General features: G+C 30.8%; 2 protein-coding genes and 1 pseudogene across 2 annotated transcripts; 2 read left to right on the top strand and 1 right to left on the bottom strand.

Moving 5' to 3' along the window:
• Positions 1 to 995: 995 nt before the first annotated feature.
• LOC111634567 (SCAN domain-containing protein 3-like) lies at positions 996 to 3200 on the top strand. The gene is made up of 2 exons (XM_023379370.1): positions 996 to 1415; positions 1508 to 3200. Exons 1-2 carry the CDS (start codon positions 1113 to 1115, stop codon positions 3056 to 3058), a joined length of 1854 nt encoding a protein of 617 aa, XP_023235138.1. The 5' UTR covers positions 996 to 1112; the 3' UTR covers positions 3059 to 3200.
• Positions 3201 to 12804: 9604 nt separating this feature from the next.
• On the bottom strand, positions 12805 to 14723 carry LOC111634571 (26S proteasome regulatory subunit 4-like). Its single transcript, XM_023379374.1, has one exon. The coding sequence runs from the start codon at positions 14627 to 14629 to the stop codon at positions 13349 to 13351; it is 1281 nt and encodes a 426-aa protein (XP_023235142.1). The 5' UTR covers positions 14630 to 14723; the 3' UTR covers positions 12805 to 13348.
• Positions 14724 to 19237: 4514 nt separating this feature from the next.
• LOC111634574 overlaps positions 19238 to 27344 on the top strand; it is a 16953-nt pseudogene continuing 8846 nt past the window's right edge.

Below are 27344 nucleotides of genomic sequence, written 5' to 3'. Positions count from 1 at the left end.
TTTTTTTTTTTTTTTTTTTTTTTTTTTTTTTTTTTTTTTTTTTTTTTGTTAGATTAAGAATCTTTAAATTGGGGTTTTAAAATTCATTTTAATAAATATATTTCAACTCTGATTTTGATGTTATTTATGAAATGGTGTTGAATGACAAACTTTATATCTTATATAAAAAACATAAGACATTTAAAAAATATTTACATTGATTAATTACTGACCAATTACGTTACATTGATTACAATAAAACAAATAATAATTTATAATATTAATATTATTATATTATCATTATTAACTATTTTTTACTATACGATAAGTGCTCATTGTTAATGAAAACGTATTAAAAATTTATGATAATTCAATTTTTGTGGGCCCTTGACATTTCGGGCCCCAGGACTTAAGCCCTATTAGTCCCTACGTAGATCCGCCCCTGATCGTTATCTCTACAGAAATACATCGTCCATCATAAACTGAAAGACCCAATTTTCTCAAAAATACTGCGTTTTGCGTGGTTTGCATCAAAATTTACGGATTAAGCGGCAAATTTTTATGAATGTTAACGAAGTTTTGCTCTTAATATTCTAAAACCACGAGCGTAAAAAAAATTTATTTTGTAGACGCACAAGGTTTCGTGTACTTGTTTTCATGATGACTATCATCCTGCTTCGTGTATTGTGCTCCATCTGATTTCCTTTATTAATTAAACTTTATTTCTTTGTTTTTTTCCCTTCGTGAGTGTTTGTCGTCTTAGTCAGTAGTCAGTTTATATTCACATGTTTGAATCTTCTTTGACACTGTGATAAATACATTAGATCAGTGTTTTTCAACCCTTTTGAATATGCGACCCCTTTACAAGTTAAAAAATTTTGGCGACCCCCCCAGATCCATATTAAAACTATGCCAGTGATTTTAAAAACTACGTATTTAATTTTCTTTCTATTGAGACCTAAATATCAATCGAAAAACCAATTGTACTCTGCAAATAAGTCACAAGAGCTCTGCAAATAAGTCACAAGAGCCCTGCAAATAGTAACTTTGCCACGGGGGCACTGGAGGCGAATGCGCCAACAAGTACAGACGTGATTGTATTGTCTTTGCGCTTTGCTACGCAAGAGCATAAAATGGATAAATTTCTCAAAAGATCGCAGCCCTCCACGTCTGGTACAAGTGGCAGTGACAGAAGTGAATCAAAACCGAAAACAAATAGACATTACTACGACAATTACTTGAAATACGAATTTACTGTCATGAATAATAAATCTCAATGTGTAATTTGCGGCGATGTATTATCACGTGAGAGTATGAAACCATCAAAGCTTATGCGTCACCTTTCAGCCAAACATCCCAAAGAAGCTGATAAACCGCTGGATTTCTTTGAATGTAAGCTGAAAACCCTTAACCTTCAGCAAAATACTATGATTCAGGTAATAAAATAGTATTGTTATTTGGTGATTAAAAATAATATTTATTTTGCTTAATTATTTATTTGTTTTTTTGATTTTTTGTCTGTTTTTAGGTATCCAGTGTCAACGAAAACGCATTATTAGCGAGTTACAGAGTTGAATACCGAGTCGCTAAAGCAGAAAAGCCACATACAGATGCCGAAAATCTTATTTTGCCAGCAGCCCTAGATATGGTTGAAATTATGTTAGGTAGGCAGGAGGCAAGCAAGCTAAAAAGCATACCACTTTCTGACAATACTATTGAACGCAGAATAAACGATATGGCCAGTTACATTCGAGAACAAGTAGTCGAGAAATTAAAGAAGAGCCCACATTTTGCTTTGCAGTTTGACGAATCTACTGATGTTTCAGATTGTGCACAGTTTGTAGTATTTGTGCGCTTTGAAGCAGATGAAAGTATCACAGAAGACATTTTATTTTGCAAAGCACTTTCTTCAAACACCACACGTCAGTGTTTGTACGACATATTTTTAGAAAGCACTCGCAACTACAAGATTGATTGGACAAAATGTATTGCCATTTGTAGCGATGGCGCTAAATCTATGACTGGACAAAAAAGCGGACTCGTTGCAAAATTAAAATCAATAATGCCTAATATCTCATGGACACACTGCTTTCTTCATCGACATGCTCTGGTAGCCAAGGTTTTACCTTCTGATTTAAATGAAGTTCTTAAAGAGGTGATCAAAATTGTGAATTCTATTAAAGGTAAAGCCTTACAAACCCGACTATTCAGAATCATTTGTGAAGACATGGGTTCGCTCCATCCAAATCTCCTTTATCATACAGAGGTCAGGTGGCTATCCAAAGGAAAGGTATTGACAAGAGTTTTAGAACTGAAAGCTGAATTGTTAATGTTTTTACAAGGTGCTAAATCTGAATATGCGAATTATTTATGTGACCCTGTTTGGCTCCTAAAATTAGCATTTCTTGCTGATCTTTTTAGCCACCTGAATATTTTAAACAAGAAACTCCAAGGGAGAGAAGAAAACATTCTGACAGCTAAAGATAAAATCAAAGGATTCTTCGCAAAACTTCGTTTGTGGTCAACGTCTTTGCAAAAAAATATATATGAGTCTTTCCCTTGTGTTCAGAAGATTGTCGAAGAAACGGCAATGGATCAATTGTTGGTAGTAAGTTCTCACATCCCTTGCATGATACAGAGCTTGCATAATTTGGAAGAGAAACTATTAACTTACTTTCCAAAACTGGACTCTGAAGCTAACTATGGGCATAAATGGATATTAAATCCTTTCATAGATATGTCAGTACAACTGGCTGATCTAACCACGAAGATGAAAGAAAATCTTATAGATTTAGCTGCTGACGGCATGCTTAAAATGGAATTTCATTCGCAAAATATTGACGTCTTCTGGATGAAAATAAAACAAATGTATCCAGAACTGGCAAGAGAGGCTTTAAAATTATTAGTGCCATTCGCCACTTCTTACCTATGTGAATTAACATTCTCTTCAATGATGGACATACAAACTAAAAAGAGAAATAGGCTTCAATTAGAAAATGATTTAGTTGTTTGCGTCTCAAAAATAAAACCACGTTTTGACAAATTATTAAAAAATAAACAGGCACAGCCTTCTCACTGAAATTGTAGTTTTTTTATTGTAGTGTAGAACCTACAAACACTTGTCTTTTCCTTTTACCCGCGGCCCCCCGTGTAAGGCTTGGTGACCCCCAAGGGGGTCGCGACCCACAGGTTGAAAAACACTGCATTAGATAATGCTAGTCAAGAAAACTAATTTACAACAATTAAAAACTTATTTACGAGTGATTGCAGAAAGCCATTGTAAACTCAGCTTGTTTGAAAGTTTATAACGCCTTATCTATTTCTATCGAGAGCCAGGATAATTTCCTAAGAGAGTTACATAACAAGGGTTCGGTTAGTGCCAGGCCTGAACTTTATACGGGCAATAAGTCCAAAAACCAACAACTTTAAATCTTTAAATACCTGTAACAAATTAATGAAAACTCCGAACGTTTTCGGCCTTCACAAAGGTTTACATCAGGTTTTTTTTTTTTAACGAATTTTAGATTGGAACGTTAGAACGATACTATTCGGAAAAACAATGTTAAATTTCGAATGATCCGTAATGTAAATTGTTTGTTTGGGTATGGCAACGCAACACTTGGGCGATCTGCTTAAGGGGATGCCTTCTAAAAGGTCTTTTTAAGGGAAATTGGCCCCTATTTAGGCGTTACAAACGTGGAGAAAACCCGAAAAACTCCACGTGGCCAGCCCGTCCGAGCGAGGCGCGAACCCACAACCAAACTACCAGTGGTCAGGGTACGAAGACCGCTTCGCCACTGGTCAAGCAGTCTTCAAGTGAATTCAAACGGTAGAACAACTAAAACTCGTAATTATATGATCCTGTCACCCACATACATTTTAAAGATGTACAGAGTGAATTAATATAGGCTAACTTTGCCCGAATTTTTCATAAAAGTACCTCCACGCATGTGATATCGTATTACATTGTTTTAATAGTTTTAAAATAAGAACTTTCCCGACACTTGGGGACGTAAAAATTAAATTATAATTATCTCCATAAAATCGACAAGCAGAAATATGAAATTGAAATCTATCGGAAATTCACAAAGAAATCTTACAAATTAAATTTGCCTAACGTCACCAAAAACTTCTGCGTCGTCTATGAAACTTGAAAGCCTTGCTTTAACCTCGCTAATGTTACATAATTACGCCCATTCGACCTTATTTACATACTTAAGTGGCTAACATTCTTTACTTCTAGTAATCTTTCTTTAAATCGTGTCATCGCCCTCCTTATATTTAATCTTTTATAATTTTTTCGTTGTGCCTTTTTGCGACAATTTGGGGCAGGAGATCATTCTCTTAACTTCCTGTGGCAGTCTCCCCCGAAATGTCGTTTCTGGGTTGCTGTCAGAAGTTAGGGTTGTAGAATTTTGCGTGGGTCAGGCGCGGTAGTTTACCCTTAGCGAAATAAAATACCGCAAAATAAATAGAATAACGAACTAAAAATAATCCCCAAACAAAATAAAATGGTTCGGAATCAACTCCTTACAAGTTGATATAACTTTCACTTAAATAATAAATAAGAGGTCCTTTGTCCTCCGAATAACTCATTTTTGTAGATTCCATCAGGACTTTATGATATGTTATTACACTCAGAGGAGATGAGTCAGTTAATTCTTACATCTAAACTTCAAAGTGCATGATTCACTCCTGTCTTTTACATAGTATTGTCTACATGCAAAATACACTTATCCTCACTATGCTAGCATACTTATAAGGAAAACATACAATGAAAATAAACTTAAATCTGCAGGAATAAATAAATTATTCGATATAAATGAGGATGTTTGTTTGTTCGCTATGCACGCCTAGGCCATTTGACCATTTGCTATAAAACACGGCAGTTACTTTCAAAAACTTCTAACTTAGATTGTGTCGTACATCACTCCCCAAATTATCAATTGGATTTCTATATATCGATTAATTTCTGTCTACATTTGGTTGCTGACTTTACGTGTAGCGTCATCTATTGGAAAAAATTAACACAATAATTGATTAAATATATTTCGTACAAAAACGGATATAATTACTGAATTACTGTGACAATGATTTAGCGCGAAATAGACACGCCATTACTGCGACAGGTAAGCACATAGCACTTGCCTGTGTGGAGTGTAGTAGTGTTTTGCCTCTGTATGTCATACTTTTCCTGTTAGCAATAGAGTCGTGCCGGTCATGTATCTAACTCCGTTCGGAGAAAATTTTTGAATTGCAATAACGTGACTTGCAGTACAAATCGGAAGTTCATATATAGTTAATCTGGTCCCCTTTCTCTTACGATTTCCATGTCTGGTCTTGACTTTTATCTATTTTACTCCGTTCTCGAGATTAAAGAAGGACAGAGACAGACTACAGTGGGAATTTATAGGTCTACAATTTTTTCAAATTACAGCCTAATAAGTACCCTCCAGTAACCAAGTGGATAAAACCACCGAACACCGGTAATCGGTCGTGGGTTTGGGCATGGCTAACGGACTGATCATACGGAGTTTTTCGGGTTTTCTTCGCATTAGTAACACTTTAATTGGAGCTAGCTTTACATAAAAGTCTTTCTGGGATGCATCCCCTTGGCAGATAGCTCAGGTTTCGCGTTGCTGTGACCAAATAGATCAAACCAATTCTAATAATTTTTCTATAAACGCGATATTTACGAGGACATGCTTAACTCTCACGAAATTGGGACATCCCTCCCCTTATTAACTTATAAACCCATTGCCGTAAACTTCTTTCATTGATACTGATTAAAGATGTTCTAACTTTTGGCCAAGTTAATGTACAGTACCGGTACGTGCAACGATTTTAAGGCACAAAGTAGAGAAGAAGTCTTTTTTCTTTGCCGATGTTCATTTTTTCTATTTATTATCATGGCGACATTGCTTCATTTAAAATTTACTGTAGTTGTAGTCTGTGTGCAATTTATTCACATGTTGAGTCTTACATGGAAAAAAGTTTGGGGATAATTTCTGTACGTATGGATGTTATTATGTATGGCATGATTTTTGTTCACCCTCTTTGAAGGTTAATAACTCCCGTGCTATTCATCAAAAATTTCTAAAATTTTGCAGGGAGGTTTGTTTATTAAAGGGATTGATGCTACTAAATTTTGGTGGTTAAAGGTCGAGGGGATGGGGAGATAATGGGGGTCGTGTGTATCTCCAGTACAGTCGGACTTAATGACGATTTTACTCATTGTTAGCATTTACAATTTTTTTTNTTTACTCTTTCGAGAACATTTCCTTTGAAAGTTTGTAATGTTTCAATATATCAATATATAAATATATATATACAGATAACTTAATTACTATATTTTTAGGTTACCAAAGCTCTCTATAGTGCATTTTCCATTTTGCTGGAACTAAGAAGTTTAATGGAAGAAAAAAAATCCTGCAAAAGTTTTCACTTAGCTCAAAATATTAGTTCTGCATTCAACACATTTCAAAAAAATTCTATTATTAACTTTTGAAACTGTTTATAATACATTTTCACATTTCAATAATTTACATGTTAAATGCATTTTCAAAATAAACGTTTATGTATTTTTCTCTTTTAGTAATTGTTTAGCGAATTTATTGAAGCTCGTTAGTCATTCAAAATTGTACTCATAAAAGATAATTCGATGTGTATTTACATAAAATTATGTTACAATTTCCAGTACAGTCGGACTTAATGACGATTTTACTCATTGTTAGCATTTACAATTTTTTTTATAAAATTCATCCCTACCCTGAAAATTAAATTTTTTGTTATTTTATAATAGTTAAAAATATAAGAAATTCTTTAAATAAAATAATAATTATTTGGAATTGGCCTAATTATTCTGCTAATTCAAAAGAGTATATTCATAAAGAAAAACATTTTTTGAAAGGAATGTATATCACGTGTATCTCAGTATTAACATTGGAGAAATTGTTCTATTATATTCCATTAACCTGATAGCTTTTTCCTTAATAAATAATATTAATGAAAGGCATTTACTATAATTATCAATAAAATGACGTAAAATTTTAAAATAGATCCACTTATTAAATTTGTTTGATTAACGTAATTAAGTTTATAGCATTATACACGCATATTCTTATAAAATAGCGAAATTAGTGTGAAATTAAACGGAAAATGTAATGTAATAGATTTAGGAACATTAATCATTTATTTTCTCCTATTAAGAAATTAACATTGATCGTCTTTAAAGATAATCAATATTGAAAATAACTTTCTATTTTGACGAGCATTTTGCTGCTAGCTATAACCCAGTCTAATACTATAATATGCACGCAAATTCAACCATTTCAATCGGAATAATGAGGGAAAGTTTCTGCTTAAACTGTTTGCTTCGTCCAATATTTTCTCTGCTTAAAACTGTCGGACTAGATATATTAGAGTCGTGCGAAAATAAAAAATCTAATTTAAAAACTTATGCATTGAAGATATATTCGGCTTTCGTGCAGTTAATTTTCTTCGTTCACGGTTTTTCAAAAGCAATGGAAATCTTTTATAAGTTAAAAGGAAGACAGATTGGATGTCTGAATGATCATGCTTCTCAACAAGCTACAGTCTTCTTTGCAAGCTTATTTTCTATAATTTCATTCTCTTGTTTCTTCATTTCTGTTATTCTGAAGAATAAAACTTTATCATTAAATATTCCTCTCGATTTTGAAGAATACTGCCAAGCAATAAGATATCAAAGAAAAATTATTATATTATGGGGTTCCATTCATTTTTCTATCATTTTGATATTTCCCATCACGTTTTTGTTGGAACACTTCTTGCGCCACGATTACGAAAACATCACTCCATTTTTATGTGGATCTCTGAATGCTTTAAATACCATATTTGAAATCAACCTAATCATATTCTTAGTAATGCAAGTTAATATGATTTTATATTTGATTAAAACAAAGATGTCAGTAATACGGGAAGCTATCGAAAATGCAATAGAAATGATGGATCATCGAAAGATGCAGCGAAACATGAAGAATCACGAAGCGGTCTATCGATTATTAAACCACATAAATTATACTTTAGAAAATTGTATATTCATCGGCTATTTTGCCAGTATTTATGCATTATGCTTGTGCATTTATAATGTAACAATTGGAGGATCATCAATTCTGTTTCTGAAATATCTTCTAATTCCAGCTACCGTTATCGTGTCTCTTACTTTGTTTTACATTTCGTATGAAATATCAAAACTTTTTATTCAAGTAAGAAATTTTTATTAATTACAATACTTATTTCTGTCTATCATAAATTATCTTTGTTTCTTATAGGAGTACTTTAAAAATTGTTATATTAATCTAATATTAATTAAGATTAAATTATTTAGCGTAATAAATTGGAGGGCTTATCACATTAGGGAATGACTGGAGCAAAATAGAATAATTTGCTTTTAATTAACCACAATTAAATTTTAGTAGAATACATTTCGGGCACAAAGACCTACATACATCCATACAGTATCTATCAAGACCATTAAATACAAGAATTAAAGAATATATATTGTATATGCCATTAAAAATTATTTAATTTCGTCGTCAGTGGCACAACATTGTAATAAAGAAGGTTGTGAAAGTATAAAAAATTGTATTAAATTCATACTGACAGAAAATAATCAAATAAAAAGAAAAGTACAAGAAAATATTGAAATCTTGAAAGTACCTGAAGATGATAGAATAAATAACAATGTTGGGCTGAGGCTATATGAGGGGTGGAGCGATATCATATTAAGGAATTTGTAATCAAGGCAAAACTGATGTTGGAGGATAAGATTCAAGCTCCGAATGAGGGGTTTTTCGCCCTCCCAATTGTAGACCACTTGTACGAACAGAAAAGTCAATGGAATCATACCTGTACACGCGACCCTTCGCGAGATAGTCACCAACAAAGGTCAGTTTTTAACATATATCAGTATACTGCCTATTTTTCATGTTCCGCGTGGTCAAGGCTTGTATGTAATCGTGCCCCCCACAACGTTTTAAAATTACATAATATGAAGTACTCCACAACATTAATTATTTTTATTCTATTTAATTACATAGTTTTATGGATGTAATCAAGAAATAAGAAAATTCTCGATCTCTTCTTTGCCTATTCAAATGAAATTAAAGGTAGGCCTATATATTAATTATTGAAGAAATTACATTAAAGCATTTTCTCTTATAATATTTATAAAATTAATTTCAGATGTTGTGTTTTATGAAGTTGTTTTTTAACAAAGAATTTGGATTTTCTTGTGGAGGATTTTTTACTCTTTCGAGAACATTTCCTTTGAAAGTTTGTAATGTTTCAATATATCAATATATAAATATATATATACAGATAACTTAATTACTATATTTTTAGGTTACCAAAGCTCTCTATAGTGCATTTTCCATTTTGCTGGAACTAAGAAGTTTAATGGAAGAAAAAAAATCCTGCAAAAGTTTTCACTTAGCTCAAAATATTAGTTCTGCATTCAACACATTTCAAAAAAATTCTATTATTAACTTTTGAAACTGTTTATAATACATTTTCACATTTCAATAATTTACATGTTAAATGCATTTTCAAAATAAACGTTTATGTATTTTTCTCTTTTAGTAATTGTTTAGCGAATTTATTGAAGCTCGTTATTCATTCAAAATTGTACTCATAAAAGATAATTCGATGTGTATTTACATAAAATTATGTTACAATTTAAATTGTGATTTTTTTTCTTTGTTTATTAAAGAAAATCTCATTTTACTCTTACTTATAAAATTCTAGATGGAAATTTTAAATATGTTTACGGAATTTGTTTACAGAAAACGTTTCAATTCGCTTCACTCGCTTGTTTCCAATTCATGACATAAATAATTTTGCAATGATTCATCGATTCTTTGAGTCCGAAACAGGTAAATCGCCTAATTCCTGAAGGCAGACGTGATTCATTGATTTCCAGTTCCGCCGTTTCTATTCCCCCCAAGTGTCGTCAAAATTTTAAGCTACAGTAAGTATTTTATATAAAGAGAATAGATTTAAGAGTACATTTAGGAAGTTTCTTTGGAATCCGTTCGGTTGTTTAGCCCATGAAATAAATTTTATAATCGTTTTTTTTTCCATGTGGGATTGAATATAGAATCACCTATCCGTTCGAAAATCCCGTAAACATTTCTATAATTTCTAACAGAATTTATCTTAGCGTCAACTTACTTCTATGAGAAAGATAACAGCCTCTTTCCCTCTGTATAACAGCTGGGAAAGTACTTATTAGTGTTGTAACGAATAGTATATTCGGCCTCAAGCCGAATACCGAATATTCGGCCAGGAGCGTGGCCGAATAGCCGAATATTCGGCCAAACTATTCGGCTTGATTAACGCACGTACGAAAATTGGCACGCAAACCGCATTATGGTAAGAACCCTGCTCTCTACGCTTCGCCAATCGCGTTAATTCTTGACAGTTGTAGCGGACAGACACAATGAAATGACCTCAACTAAATTGAGTTGATGACATAATCGAACAATTCGAGGCAGCTTATTGGCGCGAAATTCGCCGACCGTCAATGCCAAACAATTGTCATAGACTTCCGAAAGCTAAATGTTTGTAATGATACCGCCCCAGGCTGTCTTGAATCTGTGAAATCATAACTGTGACTTATACCGACGTTTTGTCTGTCTCTTTTCTCCATTATAACCAGGCTATGAGTCACGTAATTGTAAAATGGGAAATCTACGACGGAAAAGTGACGAATCGAATGTATCGTGAGCGCGTATTATATGGACTAGAGCGATAGAGGAAAGAGAAAGTAAAGAGCGCTTAAAAGGAAGGATAGGCAGGGTCAGACCTCAGATGTGCGACGATTCTCGAACGAATAGGTGTGTACTGTACGTGTGCTGATCTTTGTAATTATAAATTGTGAATACATGTGACTAATATTATTTTCTTTTTTATTTTGTGCATGTTATAAGTTATAAATAAATATAAACAAACAACACTCACCCAATAACAATAAATCTAAATACCAATATGATTAATTTACTGTGTTTTTGTTATTTCTTACTCCTGTTTTTAGGTATTCGGTATTCGGCCGAATAGTGATTAAATATTCGGTATTCGGTCGAATAGCGAAAAATAGTCCGAATAGGCCGAATACCGAATAGTAACCGAATATTCGTTACATCACTAATACTTATATAATATTGTGATATTCTACCCCTTTCTACCTTCTTTTGTATTGTTTAAAACAGTATCGTTCTCCTCCTAACCCTAGTAATTACAGAAAAATGGGATAGTTTGCAATCAACGATCGAAACTCTCTCCTCGGGTTAAATGTCACAGACTATACTAATAAATTCGATCAACGATAAAATGAACAAGGCAAGAACAGACGTTTAAAAGAAACTAATAAGCGGCGTTACTCCCCTCCTTTAGCTGCACGTGGCACGTGTCTGCGGACACCTGCTGGGACCCTAGTCTCGAATTTTTCGTGTTACAACTCCCAACGTGTTAAGGTGTCACGTGGTACCATCTCACACTCTGACGTCAAATCGGTAGTCTCGAATTTTAACTCACGTGCTTTCCCATCTCACATGTGAGTTGCTACTCACGTTGAGTCGAGCATGTGAGATTACTACACGAAAGTGAAAATGGCTAACAGATACGCTATTCTGATCGCAATCGAAGCGTTAGAAAGAGATGAAAGAGTCGTTTAAGAAGGCAACAAATTTTTCGACCACGAGTAGATGCCATTTCTTTTCGTGTCAATTCAACACTAATAAGAAAAAATTTTAATTCATAATTGATAAAATTATACAGCAAATTTTTTCCAAAAATAAAAAGAAGGATCTAATTCATCGAAAAAGAGGATTAAATGATAGTAAATTATAGGTATAAATTATTAAGAGCATATTATACACTATATTACGATTATTTATTAATCAAAAGTGTTAAGTTCTGATTAATAAATAATCTTAATAGACAAAACAATTTAAGAAATAGATCGAAGAAGAAAACTATACGAAGAAAGGATTAAATTAAAATACTTTTTCCATTATACAACGGATTTTTTGCACTAATACACAATTAATTTTTCAACTACTGTAATTCTCTCCACAAATCAAATTGTCTTTTTCTTGTAAATTCGTTGTCGAATTTTCCACTGATCATTTTCTTATTATTTTCTATATATGTTTCAAATAGTTCTTTTTGTTCTTCGCTTCTTTTTTTAAAATAAAACATTGGAGGTTTCCATTTCGTTTCTGCGTACTATATTGCTATAAGACAAAACTTTTAACTATAACACGTGTAAACGAATTCACGTTGATTTGTTTACAACTTGTTACAACTTGTTTATTGGTCGAATCATTATAGTCGCAAACCCAGATGCATTGTAAATAATCCCATCATGCCTAACGATACACGTAAACAAGTGAATAATGGACCTACCTCCGCTCCCCTTTTGAGTTCGCTCGATGGGTCTAACTCGAGACTACCGATTATGTGAGTCATAGTAACACGAGTGAGTTCAATGACGTCAATTCAAGTACAACACGAAAAATTCGAGACAAAGGGTCCTGCACGATAACCAAAACAATATGATAATAATTGCCTCTCCCGTCGACTAATACAATATTTAATATAAACAATCTAGAGATTGTTGTCAAATCTGAGAAGATATTGTCAAAATATACGGAAGAGAACTGTCAAATTCGTAGGAATTTATATCATAAAATTTCACCTTTGGTTGACCAATGTCAACAATCCGACCAAAGAATACATCGGTGACGGTCCGTACTAGCTAGATCCAGACATCAACACATTAACAGGTGTGCGTATGAATCATTAATAGTATGACAGTTCTCACCCCCTCGAATTTGGTATAAAGAGGGCTCACGATCCGTTATCGGGACAGTCTTCAAGACATCAGAGAACGACTGGTCAACTTCCACCCTGCAGCTGACCGCCGAAGACGAACGATTAGCGAAGTAATTTATAACTCAGTAAGTAGAACTCTCTCTTTCCTCTTAGGTGGATTAGGACTAGTTAAGGATAAATACTAACAGGGATTAGAGCCTTTCCTTTGTCGAAAGTACGTGCGGCGTAACCCCGCTAACCGCCTTCTAGAACTTCAGTTTAGAAGTATTATTATTATTCTTATTATTTGTAACCGTTAGAATAGTATTTTTATTAAATTTGTATAATATCTTAAATATGTATGTTTACTCGTACACGGCCAATATCTTATCGACTTATCTGCGACCTTCCATTCGATTTTTGCCCTCCTAAATTGCCATCGACTGACCCCGTGAGCGGGACACCTTCCCGTCGTCCGATTCTCACGATATTTTATATGATTTAATTTTTATTTTTATAAATACAATCCTTCTAAGATTTTCTCTTCTTTTTGATAAAGAATTTTTTCTTTTGCCTTAATGAAATCATTTTTAATTATTTTCATTCTTCTCTCTCTCAATGCCAGAAGACCTGCTTCGGTGCATAGAGCTTTGATGTCCGCACCTGAAAAGTCTTCTTCTTTAGATGATAATACATCGTCAATATTAATGTCTTCTTTTAAATTCATCCTAGCCGTATGTATTTGAAATATTTCTCTTTTAGCTCCAGCATCTGGTAAGAAAAATTCAATTTTTCTATCGATTCTTCCGGGTCTTATTAATGCTGGATCTAAGGATTCGATTCTGTTAGTTGCCATTATTATTTTAATGTCTCCTCTAGAATCGAAACCGTCTAACTGATTTAATAATTCTAGTAATGTTCGTTGTACTTCATTTTCTCCACTCGAAACGGAATCGAATCGCTTTTCTCCAACAGCATCGACCTCGTCTATGAAAACGATAGAAGGAGAATATTCTTCTGCTACTCTAAATAATTCTCGAACTAATTTTGGACCATCTCCACGATATTTTTGTATCAATTCTGATCCCGTTACTCTTAAAAACGTTGCTGAAGTTTGATTAGCGACTGCCTTGACTAATAACGTTTTACCCGATCCCGGAGGACCATACAAGATGACACCTTTAGGAGACAAAATGCCCATTTCCTCATAAAGTTCTGGATGAGTTAAAGGATATTCGACAGATTCTTTAACTTCTCGTATTTGTGTTTCAAGGCCTCCAATATCGGCGTATGATTGAAGAGGAGCCTTATCCAGTTTCATTATGGATACAAATGGTCGAGCATCGTCTTGAAGGATCCCTACAACGGCATAATTTTCATGATTGAGTAAAACCTTACATTTTAATTCTAATTGGGTTTTATCTACGAAAGATAAAATCGGAACAAAATGTTCGTCTCCAGCTGATGTTGCGACGATAGCAAAATCATCTTCGAATAATTCTTGTAGAGTAGCTACAATCATTGGAGATCCTCTCAATTCGGAAACTTTTGAAGTTTCACGTTTAGATCTCTCACGATGTTTAAATATTCTTTGATTCATAAGAAATTCTTCTTCCATTAATAAATAATCTTGAATTCTTTCCAGTCTTAATAATTTTAAACGACAGTTTTTATTTGGTTTTACTTCAGGCAACTTAATGGCAGGTTCAGCGCCTCTTCTCTTTTTGCGATTGATAATCATTGGCACGGGCTTGACTTTGCGTTTTGGTTTTTGAGATGATAAAATTGTTCCCATTTTTGGAATGAAAAGTAATTAATGTATAATAAATAATAATAAGTAAAACTTCGTATGTCAAATTTTAAGAATGAATTTTTTAAACAATGAAATTATTGTTGCTTCGATTGTAAACTTCAATCATTTATTTATATGCAGTCGAAATAATTTTGAGATTTATTTTTGATAAGGATATGTAAAATGGGGTATAAGATATAGGNTAACACTTCCCCGTGGGGGGAATTTTTCCCAAAATTTCTTCTTAGTGTACATTCTGTTGACGTACCCTATTAAAACGCAAAAAACCGCATCTAAAATAGTATAAATAGAAGCAGAGTTCTTTACGGTAAGCCTTCTTCTCTTTTTGCGATTGATAATCATTGGCACGGGCTTGACTTTGCGTTTTGGTTTTTGAGATGATAAAATTGTTCCCATTTTTGGAATGAAAAGTAATTAATGTATAATAAATAATAATAAGTAAAACTTCGTATGTCAAATTTTAAGAATGGATTTTTTAAACAATGAAATTATTGTTGCTTCGATTGTAAACTTCAATCATTTATTTATATGCAGTCGAAATAATTTTGAGATTTATTTTTGATAAGGATATGTAAAATGGGGTATAAGATATAGGGGAATCTTGCTTATATTTCTACGGATAGACAGTTTAAATGTCTATCCGTATTGAGATGGGTGTACAATAATTTTAAGTGAAATACGATAATTTCAAGGGGAAATACAATAATTCTCTTCTGTAATGTTGGCAACTTGCTCTCTTTTCTACTCACTCCTGTAGAAGAATTTAATTGTATCACTCGTATATACTGTATATCCGACATAAAAATTAGTTTACACATATTTATTGTTATCTCAAATATACGTATCTATGAAATGAACATATTAACTATGAGAACCATTATGTACATACGAGTACTTACGAGGGGGTGGCATGACGTTGGGTCACCGATTTTGATTAAACTCAGTGAGGTAATGCATCCTTAACAACTGACTTTCGCCGAACATTAAGGTGCAATACTCAAAACTAAAGGAGAAAATTGAAGTTGAAAATAGCAAACCGCTTAAAACCTTTAGAATTTCCATTATTTGTAGTGTGGTCGGTGACTTGGTGGTGACTCTATGGGTTGGTATTTCGAATTCCGTTGGTTTTAATGTAATTTTTTTTAAATACAAAACTATAATTTTTATTTTATTCTTGATATTTTTAAATTTATTACACTTAAAAGTTATTTTCGAATATTCATATACAGATGGGATTCGCACTAACATTTTTTTTATAGTTTACTAGCAGACCCCGTCATACGTTGTTGTGGCTCAAAATGTATCTATTATAAATTTATAACACTTCCCCGTGGGGGGGAATTTTTCGAAAAATTTCTTCTTAGTGTACATTCTGTTGACGTACCCTATTAAAACGCAAAAAACCGCATCTAAAATAGTATAAATAGAAGCAGAGTTCTTTACGGTAAGCCTTAATCCTAACCATCTCCCTTCAGTGGGGGGAATTTCGACACGTATATTATATAAAAACATGTNACAGGAAAATCGTTAAGACCAAACGATAAGTTATTTCATTGTCGTCAGGTGGCGCAACGATAATTACACAAAATTTAACAACGTCGTAATGACGTCACTTTGTTGTTTGATCGGAGAGTGAAACAACAATTTTATCAGTTTTTGTATAAAAATATCTAAAAAAGTTATTTTAAAACTTTAATTTTATCGCAATCAAAATATATTGATTAAATGCATTTGAAGAATGATTAAGAAAGGAATTTAGGTAAGTACGTGTTATTTATATATATATATATTTATTTTTTCCCCCTTTGATAAAAAGGAGTTATAAAATTTGTTATGACATAACAACACAATTTTCTTTGAAAACAAAATATTTAAATGGCATTTAATGACATATTCGACGTTTAATTTCATCTATTTTTAGTTAATGATAATATTAAACCATTGCATATAACATATGATTGCATAAATGGACATACATTGTGTTTATATATATAATGTGTACATACATTGGTTCAAGATCTTACTCACAATTCAAATAATTACTTAATTAATAACCACTTTGATAACTTTATACAGCATTTATTTAAATCAGTTAATAATTTAATTAACTACTATCATTTACATGTTAAATTGTCAAATGATTATTTTTTTTTTTTTTTTTGTGCATTAATAAACTAAATTTTTCCTCCTTGCAGTTAATTTATAAATTATATTGATTTATTGGGCTAATTACATGCTTTATTGTAACGGTATATTGATATCAGAAGCAGCAAACTGCTCTGATCCCTTAACCTTGAACGGGTTTGTCTACAGAGCTGTGTGTTAGATTCCTTTTGTTGTTATTGTGTATGGCACGATTGCACAAAATGACATACCATGTGTTTATGTACGAATATAAATTTTTTGGGATCTTATATGCAACCGAAATAATAATTTTGTGCAATAGGTTAAACCGTGCAAATTTGAAATCGGTTCGAGTTATACGTCAATGGCTTTTAATGATTTTGCATGGTTTAAATAAATATGGTTAAATTTAAGTTGGCAATTGAATTAGTTTTTCTATTTACACGTTGTCAAATTGTTTTTATGCATTAAAATTTTTTTTATCGGTGAGTATAATTGATCTTATTTATATATATTACTGAAGACTATAGATTTGTGAATTATATTTATTCTATAATTAAGATGGTGTTTTGCAGAAGCGATGTGTCGATATTAGAATCAAAAAAACTTTACTTAAATACCTTAACCTTGAATAGATTTTGTGTATTAAACTGCTTTAAAGAATATGATAGATTCTTTTCAATATTATTATTAATAATAATAATAATATTATTCGTATGTAATGTTTGTTTAAAAACATTATTTTAAGTTTACATTGAAACAATAAAAATTCATGTTTCAATTATTATAGAATGAATCAAATAATAATATAAGAATTTTAAATAAATAAATATTAATGTATTATAAAATATATATTGCAAATTATTCTAAACAAATCTTTTTTACATATAAAGTTTTTTTATTAAATGGAAAGATTTTTACCTAATGTAAACTAAAATAATGATTAAATCTCATAATCTCATTTACTGAATATATAAATATTTTCAAATTAAAAAGAAAGAAACAAGATTTTAACAATAGGTCAATATTTTTTTAAATTTATATTGTATTCTTGAGATTAGCTGTTGACATTGATTTGTTGGTTTGCGTGTATTAATATATTAATGAAAAATAGATAGTATGAAATACAGTTTAAAAATGATTAATTGTGCAGTAATAATACTACTAAAATGAAAATATATCAAATTTATTTTGATGCTATTTTTAAAAAGAAATTACAGTAAATTTTATACATTACAAATGTCCATGTTTACATTATTTTGGTAGCCCGAACGGCCTCAGGCTTTCGTCCGTGTACGCTAAGTGACTTTCATTACAAGCTTTCCGAAGGCTATGACAACAATTGTTTGGCATTGACGGCCGCGAATTTCGCGCCAATAAGTTGCCTCGACTTGTTCGATTACGTTATCAACTCAATTTCATATTTATTTTCACATTTTCACTTCGCAGTCCTTCGCTGTTCTTTTTCCGTTATTTACATGTGTAGGTCATTTCATTGTTATTCACATCTGATATCATCACTTATCACATACTGCCATGACGCTCTTGTCTGTCCGCTACAACTGTCAAGAATTAACGTGATTAGCGAAGCATAGTGACAGTGGGCAATTAGAGAGCAGGGTCCTTGCCATAATGCGGTTTGGGCGCCAATTTTCGTACGTACGTTAATCAAGCCGAATAGTTTGGCCGAATATTCGGCTATTCGGCCACGCTCCTGGCCGAATATACTATTCGTTGCAACACTAATAACAATAAGAAGACGTACAGTACATGGAGCTTAAAAAGTGATGCATAAATAAATAACGGACGGATAGTCGAGGCGGTTAAGGCGTAAGCCTACCGCTCTGAGGAGTCTGAGATTTAATCCATGCGATCATCTTCAGGGATTTTTCAAGGGCGGTAAGTCTCAGATATGTTAGACCGGTCCGTTACTTAATGGTTCTATAGTTTTAGACTTAGCCGAACCCGTGACTAGTAGGGGGAAAATACCCTGATATTGTTTACATGGCAGAAAGAGCTAAAAACATGAGTAAAAACAAAAACATTACATTGTATGATTCATAATGAAGCGATTACCGTTCACGAACTTGTTGGAAGAAATTAATATTTTGAATAATAATATTTTATTTGTAGTTTAATTAATCGACAATTACTAAAAGTACAATGAATCTAATTGGTTAATTTATGATCGTGTTTTTTTTATTACAAAGTTCATTCTATAATATTCACACACCTCGCATTATGTAAATGTAATAAGAGCGATAACACATTCACTAATTAACATTTATTTAAATAAAAAATTCACATCTTTTTATTATTTAAAAAAACACACACATATATATATATGCGTGTATATTGCATAATAAAATAAAAATAAAAATAAGGTGGAATAATTAAACATCAATCACGAAAAACAGGAAAATCGTTAAGACCAAACGATAAGTTATTTCATTGTCGTCAGGTGGCGCAACGATAATTACACAAAATTTAACAACGTCGTAATGACGTCACTTTGTTGTTTGATCGGAGAGTGAAACAACAATTTTATCAGTTTTTGTATAAAAATATCTAAAAAAGTTATTTTAAAACTTTAATTTTATCGCAATCAAAATATATTGATTAAATGCATTTGAAGAATGATTAAGAAAGGAATTTAGGTAAGTACGTGTTATTTATATATATATATATTTATTTTTTCCCCCTTTGATAAAAAGGAGTTATAAAATTTGTTATGACATAACAACACAATTTTCTTTGAAAACAAAATATTTAAATGGCATTTAATGACATATTCGACGTTTAATTTCATCTATTTTTAGTTAATGATAATATTAAACCATTGCATATAACATATGATTGCATAAATGGACATACATTGTGTTTATATATATAATGTGTACATACATTGGTTCAAGATCTTACTCACAATTCAAATAATTACTTAATTAATAACCACTTTGATAACTTTATACAGCATTTATTTAAATCAGTTAATAATTTAATTAACTACTATCATTTACATGTTAAATTGTCAAATGATTATTATTTTTTTTTTTTTTGTGCATTAATAAACTAAATTTTTCCTCCTTGCAGTTAATTTATAAATTATATTGATTTATTGGGCTAATTACATGCTTTATTGTAACGGTATATTGATATCAGAAGCAGCAAACTGCTCTGATCCCTTAACCTTGAACGGGTTTGTCTACAGAGCTGTGTGTTAGATTCCTTTTGTTGTTATTGTGTATGGCACGATTGCACAAAATGACATACCATGTGTTTATGTACGAATATAAATTTTTTGGGATCTTATATGCAACCGAAATAATAATTTTGTGCAATAGGTTAAACCGTGCAAATTTGAAATCGGTTCGAGTTATACGTCAATGGCTTTTAATGATTTTGCATGGTTTAAATAAATATGGTTAAATTTAAGTTGGCAATTGAATTAGTTTTTCTATTTACACGTTGTCAAATTGTTTTTATGCATTAAAATTTTTTTTATCGGTGAGTATAATTGATCTTATTTATATATATTACTGAAGACTATAGATTTGTGAATTATATTTATTCTATAATTAAGATGGTGTTTTGCAGAAGCGATGTGTCGATATTAGAATCAAAAAAACTTTACTTAAATACCTTAACCTTGAATAGATTTTGTGTATTAAACTGCTTTAAAGAATATGATAGATTCTTTTCAATATTATTATTAATAATAATAATAATATTATTCGTATGTAATGTTTGTTTAAAAACATTATTTTAAGTTTACATTGAAACAATAAAAATTCATGTTTCAATTATTATAGAATGAATCAAATAATAATATAAGAATTTTAAATAAATAAATATTAATGTATTATAAAATATATATTGCAAATTATTCTAAACAAATCTTTTTTACATATAAAGTTTTTTTATTAAATGGAAAGATTTTTACCTAATGTAAACTAAAATAATGATTAAATCTCATAATCTCATTTACTGAATATATAAATATTTTCAAATTAAAAAGAAAGAAACAAGATTTTAACAATAGGTCAATATTTTTTTAAATTTATATTGTATTCTTGAGATTAGCTGTTGACATTGATTTGTTGGTTTGCGTGTATTAATATATTAATGAAAAATAGATAGTATGAAATACAGTTTAAAAATGATTAATTGTGCAGTAATAATACTACTAAAATGAAAATATATCAAATTTATTTTGATGCTATTTTTAAAAAGAAATTACAGTAAATTTTATACATTACAAATGTCCATGTTTACATTATTTAATATATAAAAAATAATTTTTAAAATTTATAACAAAACAATTAAAATTAAAAATTTTTACAAAACAAAATTTGATTTTTAAATCTAATGAAAATTTTATTTTTAAATTTTAATGAATAATCTCTAAGCTCGTGAATGATTAAATATCAGAGTCATAATGAATAAATATTCTATATGAAACAAAGATCAAATTTGCTGCTAAATGTCTTTTATAAAGTTATAGCTAAACTACAATTGTATTTTATTTTAACTGTAAAAAATTTTTTTATAAATCAGATATAATTATACATTGGTATAGGTATTTGTCTTAATAATTATAATTATTATGAATGTATTTTTACCCTTTGTTTATTAGATATATACATGGATAATTGTATATCTATAATTGAATTCAGTTTATAAATACTTTCTATAAATTACTTTGAATATTTAAGAAAACATTTTATAATCAGTTATAGAGAAGATCTATTCTAACTTCAAACTATATTTTGAATTTATCAACATAAATTGTTTACTTAAGAACATCTTGACTGGAGCTGTATCAAAGTTTCAGTATTAACATAATGCATCATTGGAAAATATTTCAACAGATGGTTTTTAAAATGCTTTTAGCTCACTAATACTACTATATTTTTTAATATCTATAAATTTCATCAAAGAATATACAAATTCATTGTCTTGAATATTTTAAGGCTGTTGGACTTCAGCTACTGATTTAAGCTATAAAAATAAATATGCAACTTTTCATAATGACTTGAATTTTATTGATATAAAAATTGTTTATATAAGAAAAGTGATCTTAACTTTAAAAAAAAAATTATAAACTATTAAAATATTACTATATTTGATTTGAATTTATGTCAAGTTTATTAAAATTTATTTTTAGATTTAAATGACAGTTAAGAAAAAAAATTGCTTTTTTATGTGTGCCTTTTTGTTATGAGTATTTTTATTTTATTCACTAAATAAAAATTGGAATTATAACACATCTTTAAAATTAATTTTCTTTTCAGTTTTGTAATAGTGATAGATGTTTTGTTTGAACAAATTCTAATCAATTAAATCTTTCACAGCTTTACTTATGTAACTACATAGATATTAATATTTCTGAAATATAAATAAAATAGTGAAAAGGCGCAACATAAAATAATATTATTCAATAATTTGTTGCAATAATTCCTGATAATTCATTTGTTATGAATAATAAGGTAAAATTATTGAAAGGCATCATTTTATGAATAATTCTATGATTTATTTTATTAATATTTGAGTTATTCTGACAAAATGGATATATATTGAAAAAATAATAACTTTTGTGGAAACTGAAAAAAAAAATCAATTTTATAAAGTACTATTAAAGAAAGTTTTTATTCTATAATATTATTTCACATATCATTAATTATGTTCACACATCATGACTCAGTGATAAAATGAAGATTATTAAATGTGAATTACTAAAATGATAAGATTTTATTTATAAAATAATTTGTCTTGTTTTAAAAAATATATAAAATTTTAACTTAAAAGGACTTTTATTCAATTTTATCTGTAATATTTATCCTATACTGTACTTGCACTTTTATTATTTGTAAAACTTCAAACAAAAATTCTAATAATACACTTTTAAAGAAAGCTTCATTTTAGAAAAGACATTAGTTTTTCTGATCTAAAGAACAAAATAATATTGGATATATCAAGATAATAATTTACAAAAAATCATACCTGACAAATACTTAATTTTTATATTTTTTCATAGTTTCAAGATATGATATATATTAATTATATTTAATAGACTAACATAATATAAAATATAAATAGCTTTGTACTTCTATTGACATTCTTGTAACAATATTATCTGTAATGTGTTTACAGTAGACCCCCCTATAACACTGTTGATAATTTCGTGCTATATGAATTCCATGTTGTACGAGTCACTTAGATTTTACAAATACTTGAGCCGTTCACAGCCTGGCACACATATTTGTAAAATCTAAGTGACTCGTACAACGTGGAATTCATATAATACAGAATTATCAGCAGTGTTATAGTATGCTGTAATTGTATAGTTAACATAGAAAATTTGTAGTTAACATAGAAAATGTTAGAAATTTTACTGTAATTTATAGTTAACATAGAAAATGTTAGAAATTTTAAAAAAGATGGAAAAAATTATATTTGTNTAACAATATTATCTGTAATGTGTTTACAGTAGACCCCCCCTATAACACTGTTGATAATTCCATGTTTATATGAATTCCATGTTGTACGAGTCACTTAGATTTTACAAATACGTGAGCCGTTCACAGCCTGGCACACATATTTGTAAAATCTAAGTGACTCGTACAACGTGGAATTCATATAATACAGAATTATCAGCAGTGTTATAGGGGGGTTTACTGTAATTTATAGTTAACATAGAAAATGTTAGAAATTTTAAAAAAGATGGAAAAAATTATATTTGTATACTTAATAATGAAACTTAATGAATTATGCCCAAAGTATAAAGCAAATCTTTTATTTAAATTACATGTTGCATTCAAAGAAAAGACTAAAGGCTCAAATAGAAAATATATTTATCCTTGGACAAAAGATGAAGCCACATTTTTTAGTAATATTAGTTAATGCTGTAACTAGTGAAGCTGTTTGTATACATTGCAGTAGAGCATCGATTATCCGAATACCGAGCCACCAAAACATTGGTTAACCGAAAGCATTCCAGTCAGCAAATTCAAATTTCTGCTACGGCTGTGGCGTTGCAGCACTATTCCCCTCCCTGCCAAACTGAACTGTAGACCTAGTTTAATGTATTACATTATGTAAGGTATGTATTTGTAAGACGTGTGATATAAATTATATTAAACACAAAACTGTACTGTATATATTTTTTTGTAAATGATCAGTTATCCGAACAACCCCAGTTTCAAATTGTTTTGATAATCAATGCTCCACTGTATTTATTCAAATGTAAGGCACACTTTTTTCTATATTTAGTATCTATGAGAATAGAATGTGTCTTAAATTCAATATAATAAGACATAATCAGCAACCTCTAGTGCTGTGCATTTAATTTCTTTGTCACTAATTTTATTGTCATTTTAATGATTTTGTTACACTAAAATTTATAATAGTAAATGTTTAATAGGTCAACTTAGCTCAGTCTTGTGACATTACTATATTAGACTAATAAGTACTTGGATGAAAATCCCAGAAAAAAGTTGTGCAGCAGTCTGAAGAAATGCTGCATTTCTGAAGCTTTTTGGAGAATGTGATTGTGTGGGAAATGTGAGCATCAAATCCAATGTTGATTCAGAAGAGCCTAATATGTAATGTGAAAAAGTTTCCAACTTTGATACCATGGAAGACAGCGATTTATAACTTTACTTGCAATAACTGAACAATACTGAACAAATTTACATCAACAGAATCAGTCCTGTTGACATAAATCTGTCTTGTTCTGTTTCAATAAAAAAAAATCCATGGTGGAACATATAGAAATTAAGATGTAGCCACTTGAGATGGCATGGGGGTGCCATTTACCATGCTAACACTCTTCTGCCCCTCATTCTTCTACCAGCCCTATTGTTAACCAACATAAGTTTAAACAGCATAAAAAAATCACAAGTACTTGACAGCTGAAACAGAAAACAGGCACATCGGACTCAAATACTACATGAACAGCCACAAGGTAAAGAATAAAGTTTAATACTTGCTCTTGTTCAGCCTTTTTTTATTGAATATTGTTGTATCCATATGACATGCAAGGAGCTGCATACCGATATGGTATACAGCTCCTTGTATGGGTTTCTTGTACAGTAATGTGTTCCTAGTGATCTTAGGCTACTGTAAAAACATAATAGCATATCTGCATATATTAAGTCTGGGAAGCTATCAGCAATGTCAATAACCCTCACTCAGAAATCTCAGGTTACATCTCTGATCTTATATTTGTGCAGTGTTCATTTTTTGTATTAAATGCACCAGAAGTTGATTCTGTGTCTTTATTACTTTTTGTTTTTCTTTATAGTTTAAATACTTAGCACTAGGAGTGACTAGCAATTGAAATTGGTCTGGGGAAATTAGTTGAAAATGACTCAAACCTATTTTTTAAAATTAGAATGAAGTTTTACTATTGTATGTTTCATACCAATTTATTCTAAAAATTAAAATAATAATAAAAAAAATACATTTTAACTTTATTCTCTGTTTTATAATTACTTTTAAATTTTACAAAAATACTAGTTCTCGAAGGATTGGAATAAAAAAACATTGGTCCATGAACAAAAAGTTTGAGAAGTGCTGGTCTAGAAAAAAATGGGATTTACAAGGTCCCTTTCATTGACAAATGGAATGAATCCATCTTAGAGAGATGACAGCTTTTAATAGGGATGGCCAAACATTGTTATAATAGGAGCTGTATATTGTCTATCAGTAAAATGGAGCTGTATATTGTCTATCAGTAAAATGGAGCTGTATATTGTCTATCAGTAAAATGGAGCTGTATTTTGTTATATATAGTTAAAATACTATAATTAACAGCAAAACTTACAATAAACAGTGTTATGTTTTGTTTAGAATGCCTATATTTGGGCTGTTGAGAGGGAGGAGAGCTGGAAATTTTTTCTTCGGTTTTTAGAAAACTTATATTTCCACAAAAAAATTAACTGGGGTTAGAGTTATTCCAATTAAGTTATAAAGAGTTAGTAGAACATAGGTTAAAATGGTGTTTGCATGGAATTTAACTTGATTTAGGTTAACATGATGTCATCATTCAAGTTAATTCTATCAGAGGTCTAAAGCTGTGACTTATGTCACTAAGCCACTTAAAGATTAACTCAGTTGCAGAAAGGATATTAAAATAACCCAATTGTTAGAATATTAGTCAAAATTAGATAACTCTGTTCTGTTCAAATGAAAAAAGTTAACACAGGCCAAGCCTTTGAACAGATTAATTAACTCTCCTCATGCAAATGTAGTATTAGGGGTTAATAATGGTTTCTCTCCTATAAAATTAATATTGTTTTTACTAATAGAAAATAGTCTTTAAGATTGCTTTTTATTAATAAAGAAATATTCTATGCATTTATTTAAAATGGCAAAATGGGGGCTTGCTCTACTTTCAGGATCTGTACAAGATCTTGGTGGTCCTGCATATGTTTGGGTAGGTACAGTACACAAAAAAGACAATCTAAAATACTTTGAGAAGGTAGCTGAAAAGAAATTAATTTATAATTAGTTTAAATACATATTAATGTTTCTNTCAGGATCTGTACAAGATCTTGGTGGTCCTGCATATGTTTGGGTAGGTACAGTACACAAAAAAGACAATCTAAAATACTTTGAGAAGGTAGCTGAAAAGAAATTAATTTATAATTAGTTTAAATACATATTAATGTTTCTCCTTTATTACGTACTGGTCGGAGGTTGTGGGTTGGGACTAGAGGATTTGATCCCGGGATCTCGACTACTTTTCAGTCCCAAAATTTTCGGGATTAAGTTTTCCTAATCCCGAGATTTTCGGGATTGACATCATTTTAAAAAAGTTGCAAAATATACTGCATGAAGCGAAACGTTCAGTGCCAGTGCTTTTACAGAATTGCTTGCCTATCATTTTAATATAAAATATGAGAAATTTTATTCCAAGCAAGCAGCAGAAATTAACCTAGCTGGCTTGCGATGCTTGCTTGGAATAAAACTTCTTGTATTTTGAACTATAATGATAGGCAAGCAGTTCTCACTGGGTTACTTGGTAATATACTTCATTTTTGTATTTTTGAATTTTCGCGGGCGCCAATCGATTTTCTGGCGCAGTCGAGAGCACTACTCAGTGCGTTTTACCTGTCAATGTGTCAGCCATCTTGTTTTGCCAGTGTGGTTAATATAGACCTGAAGCCTCTCGCTTAGGGGGACCTTAGGTGAAAATTTTACGACCCCCACCTTGCCCATGATCTGTCAGGATGATGCGAGAAAGTCTTTTTACGTTTGGGAGTAGTGGTTTGCTGGATGCTGAGAGACTCACACAGAGATTGAATTTACAAAATTAACGTGTTTATTTTTAGAAAGGCATGCTTACAATGATCGAAATAATCGGGATTGTAGCCTTTACTTATACAATCTCGATCTGTGTCGACCTGACTGTTTTCTTCCAACCTCTTCGTGTCCTCGAAGCTATAACTAGAACGGGCTTATAAGTATTTACTAACGATTCCTCCAACTTCCATCAAACCTAAACGCGTTTTCTCAGCAGCTGCATATATGTGCAACAAATTGAGAAGCAGACTTGGTGATGAGACAC

Source organism: Centruroides sculpturatus, unplaced genomic scaffold (genome assembly GCF_000671375.1).
Source record: "Centruroides sculpturatus isolate CEXI.00-Female unplaced genomic scaffold, Cexi_2.0 scaffold706, whole genome shotgun sequence".
NCBI classification, from domain to species: Eukaryota; Metazoa; Arthropoda; class Arachnida; order Scorpiones; family Buthidae; genus Centruroides; species Centruroides sculpturatus.
Note: the sequence above shows the minus strand (reverse complement) of the source record. Positions and strands in the feature narration are given on the sequence as shown.

Coding starts and splice junctions, on each gene's coding strand:
- LOC111634567 (XM_023379370.1), top strand. CDS start 1,113: ATGGATAAATTTCTCAAAAGATCGCAGCCCTCCACGTCTGGTACAAGT. Junction 1,416..1,507: donor AGCAAAATACTATGATTCAG/GTAATAAAATAG, acceptor GTCTGTTTTTAG/GTATCCAGTGTCAACGAAAA.
- LOC111634571 (XM_023379374.1), bottom strand. CDS start 14,629: ATGGGAACAATTTTATCATCTCAAAAACCAAAACGCAAAGTCAAGCCC.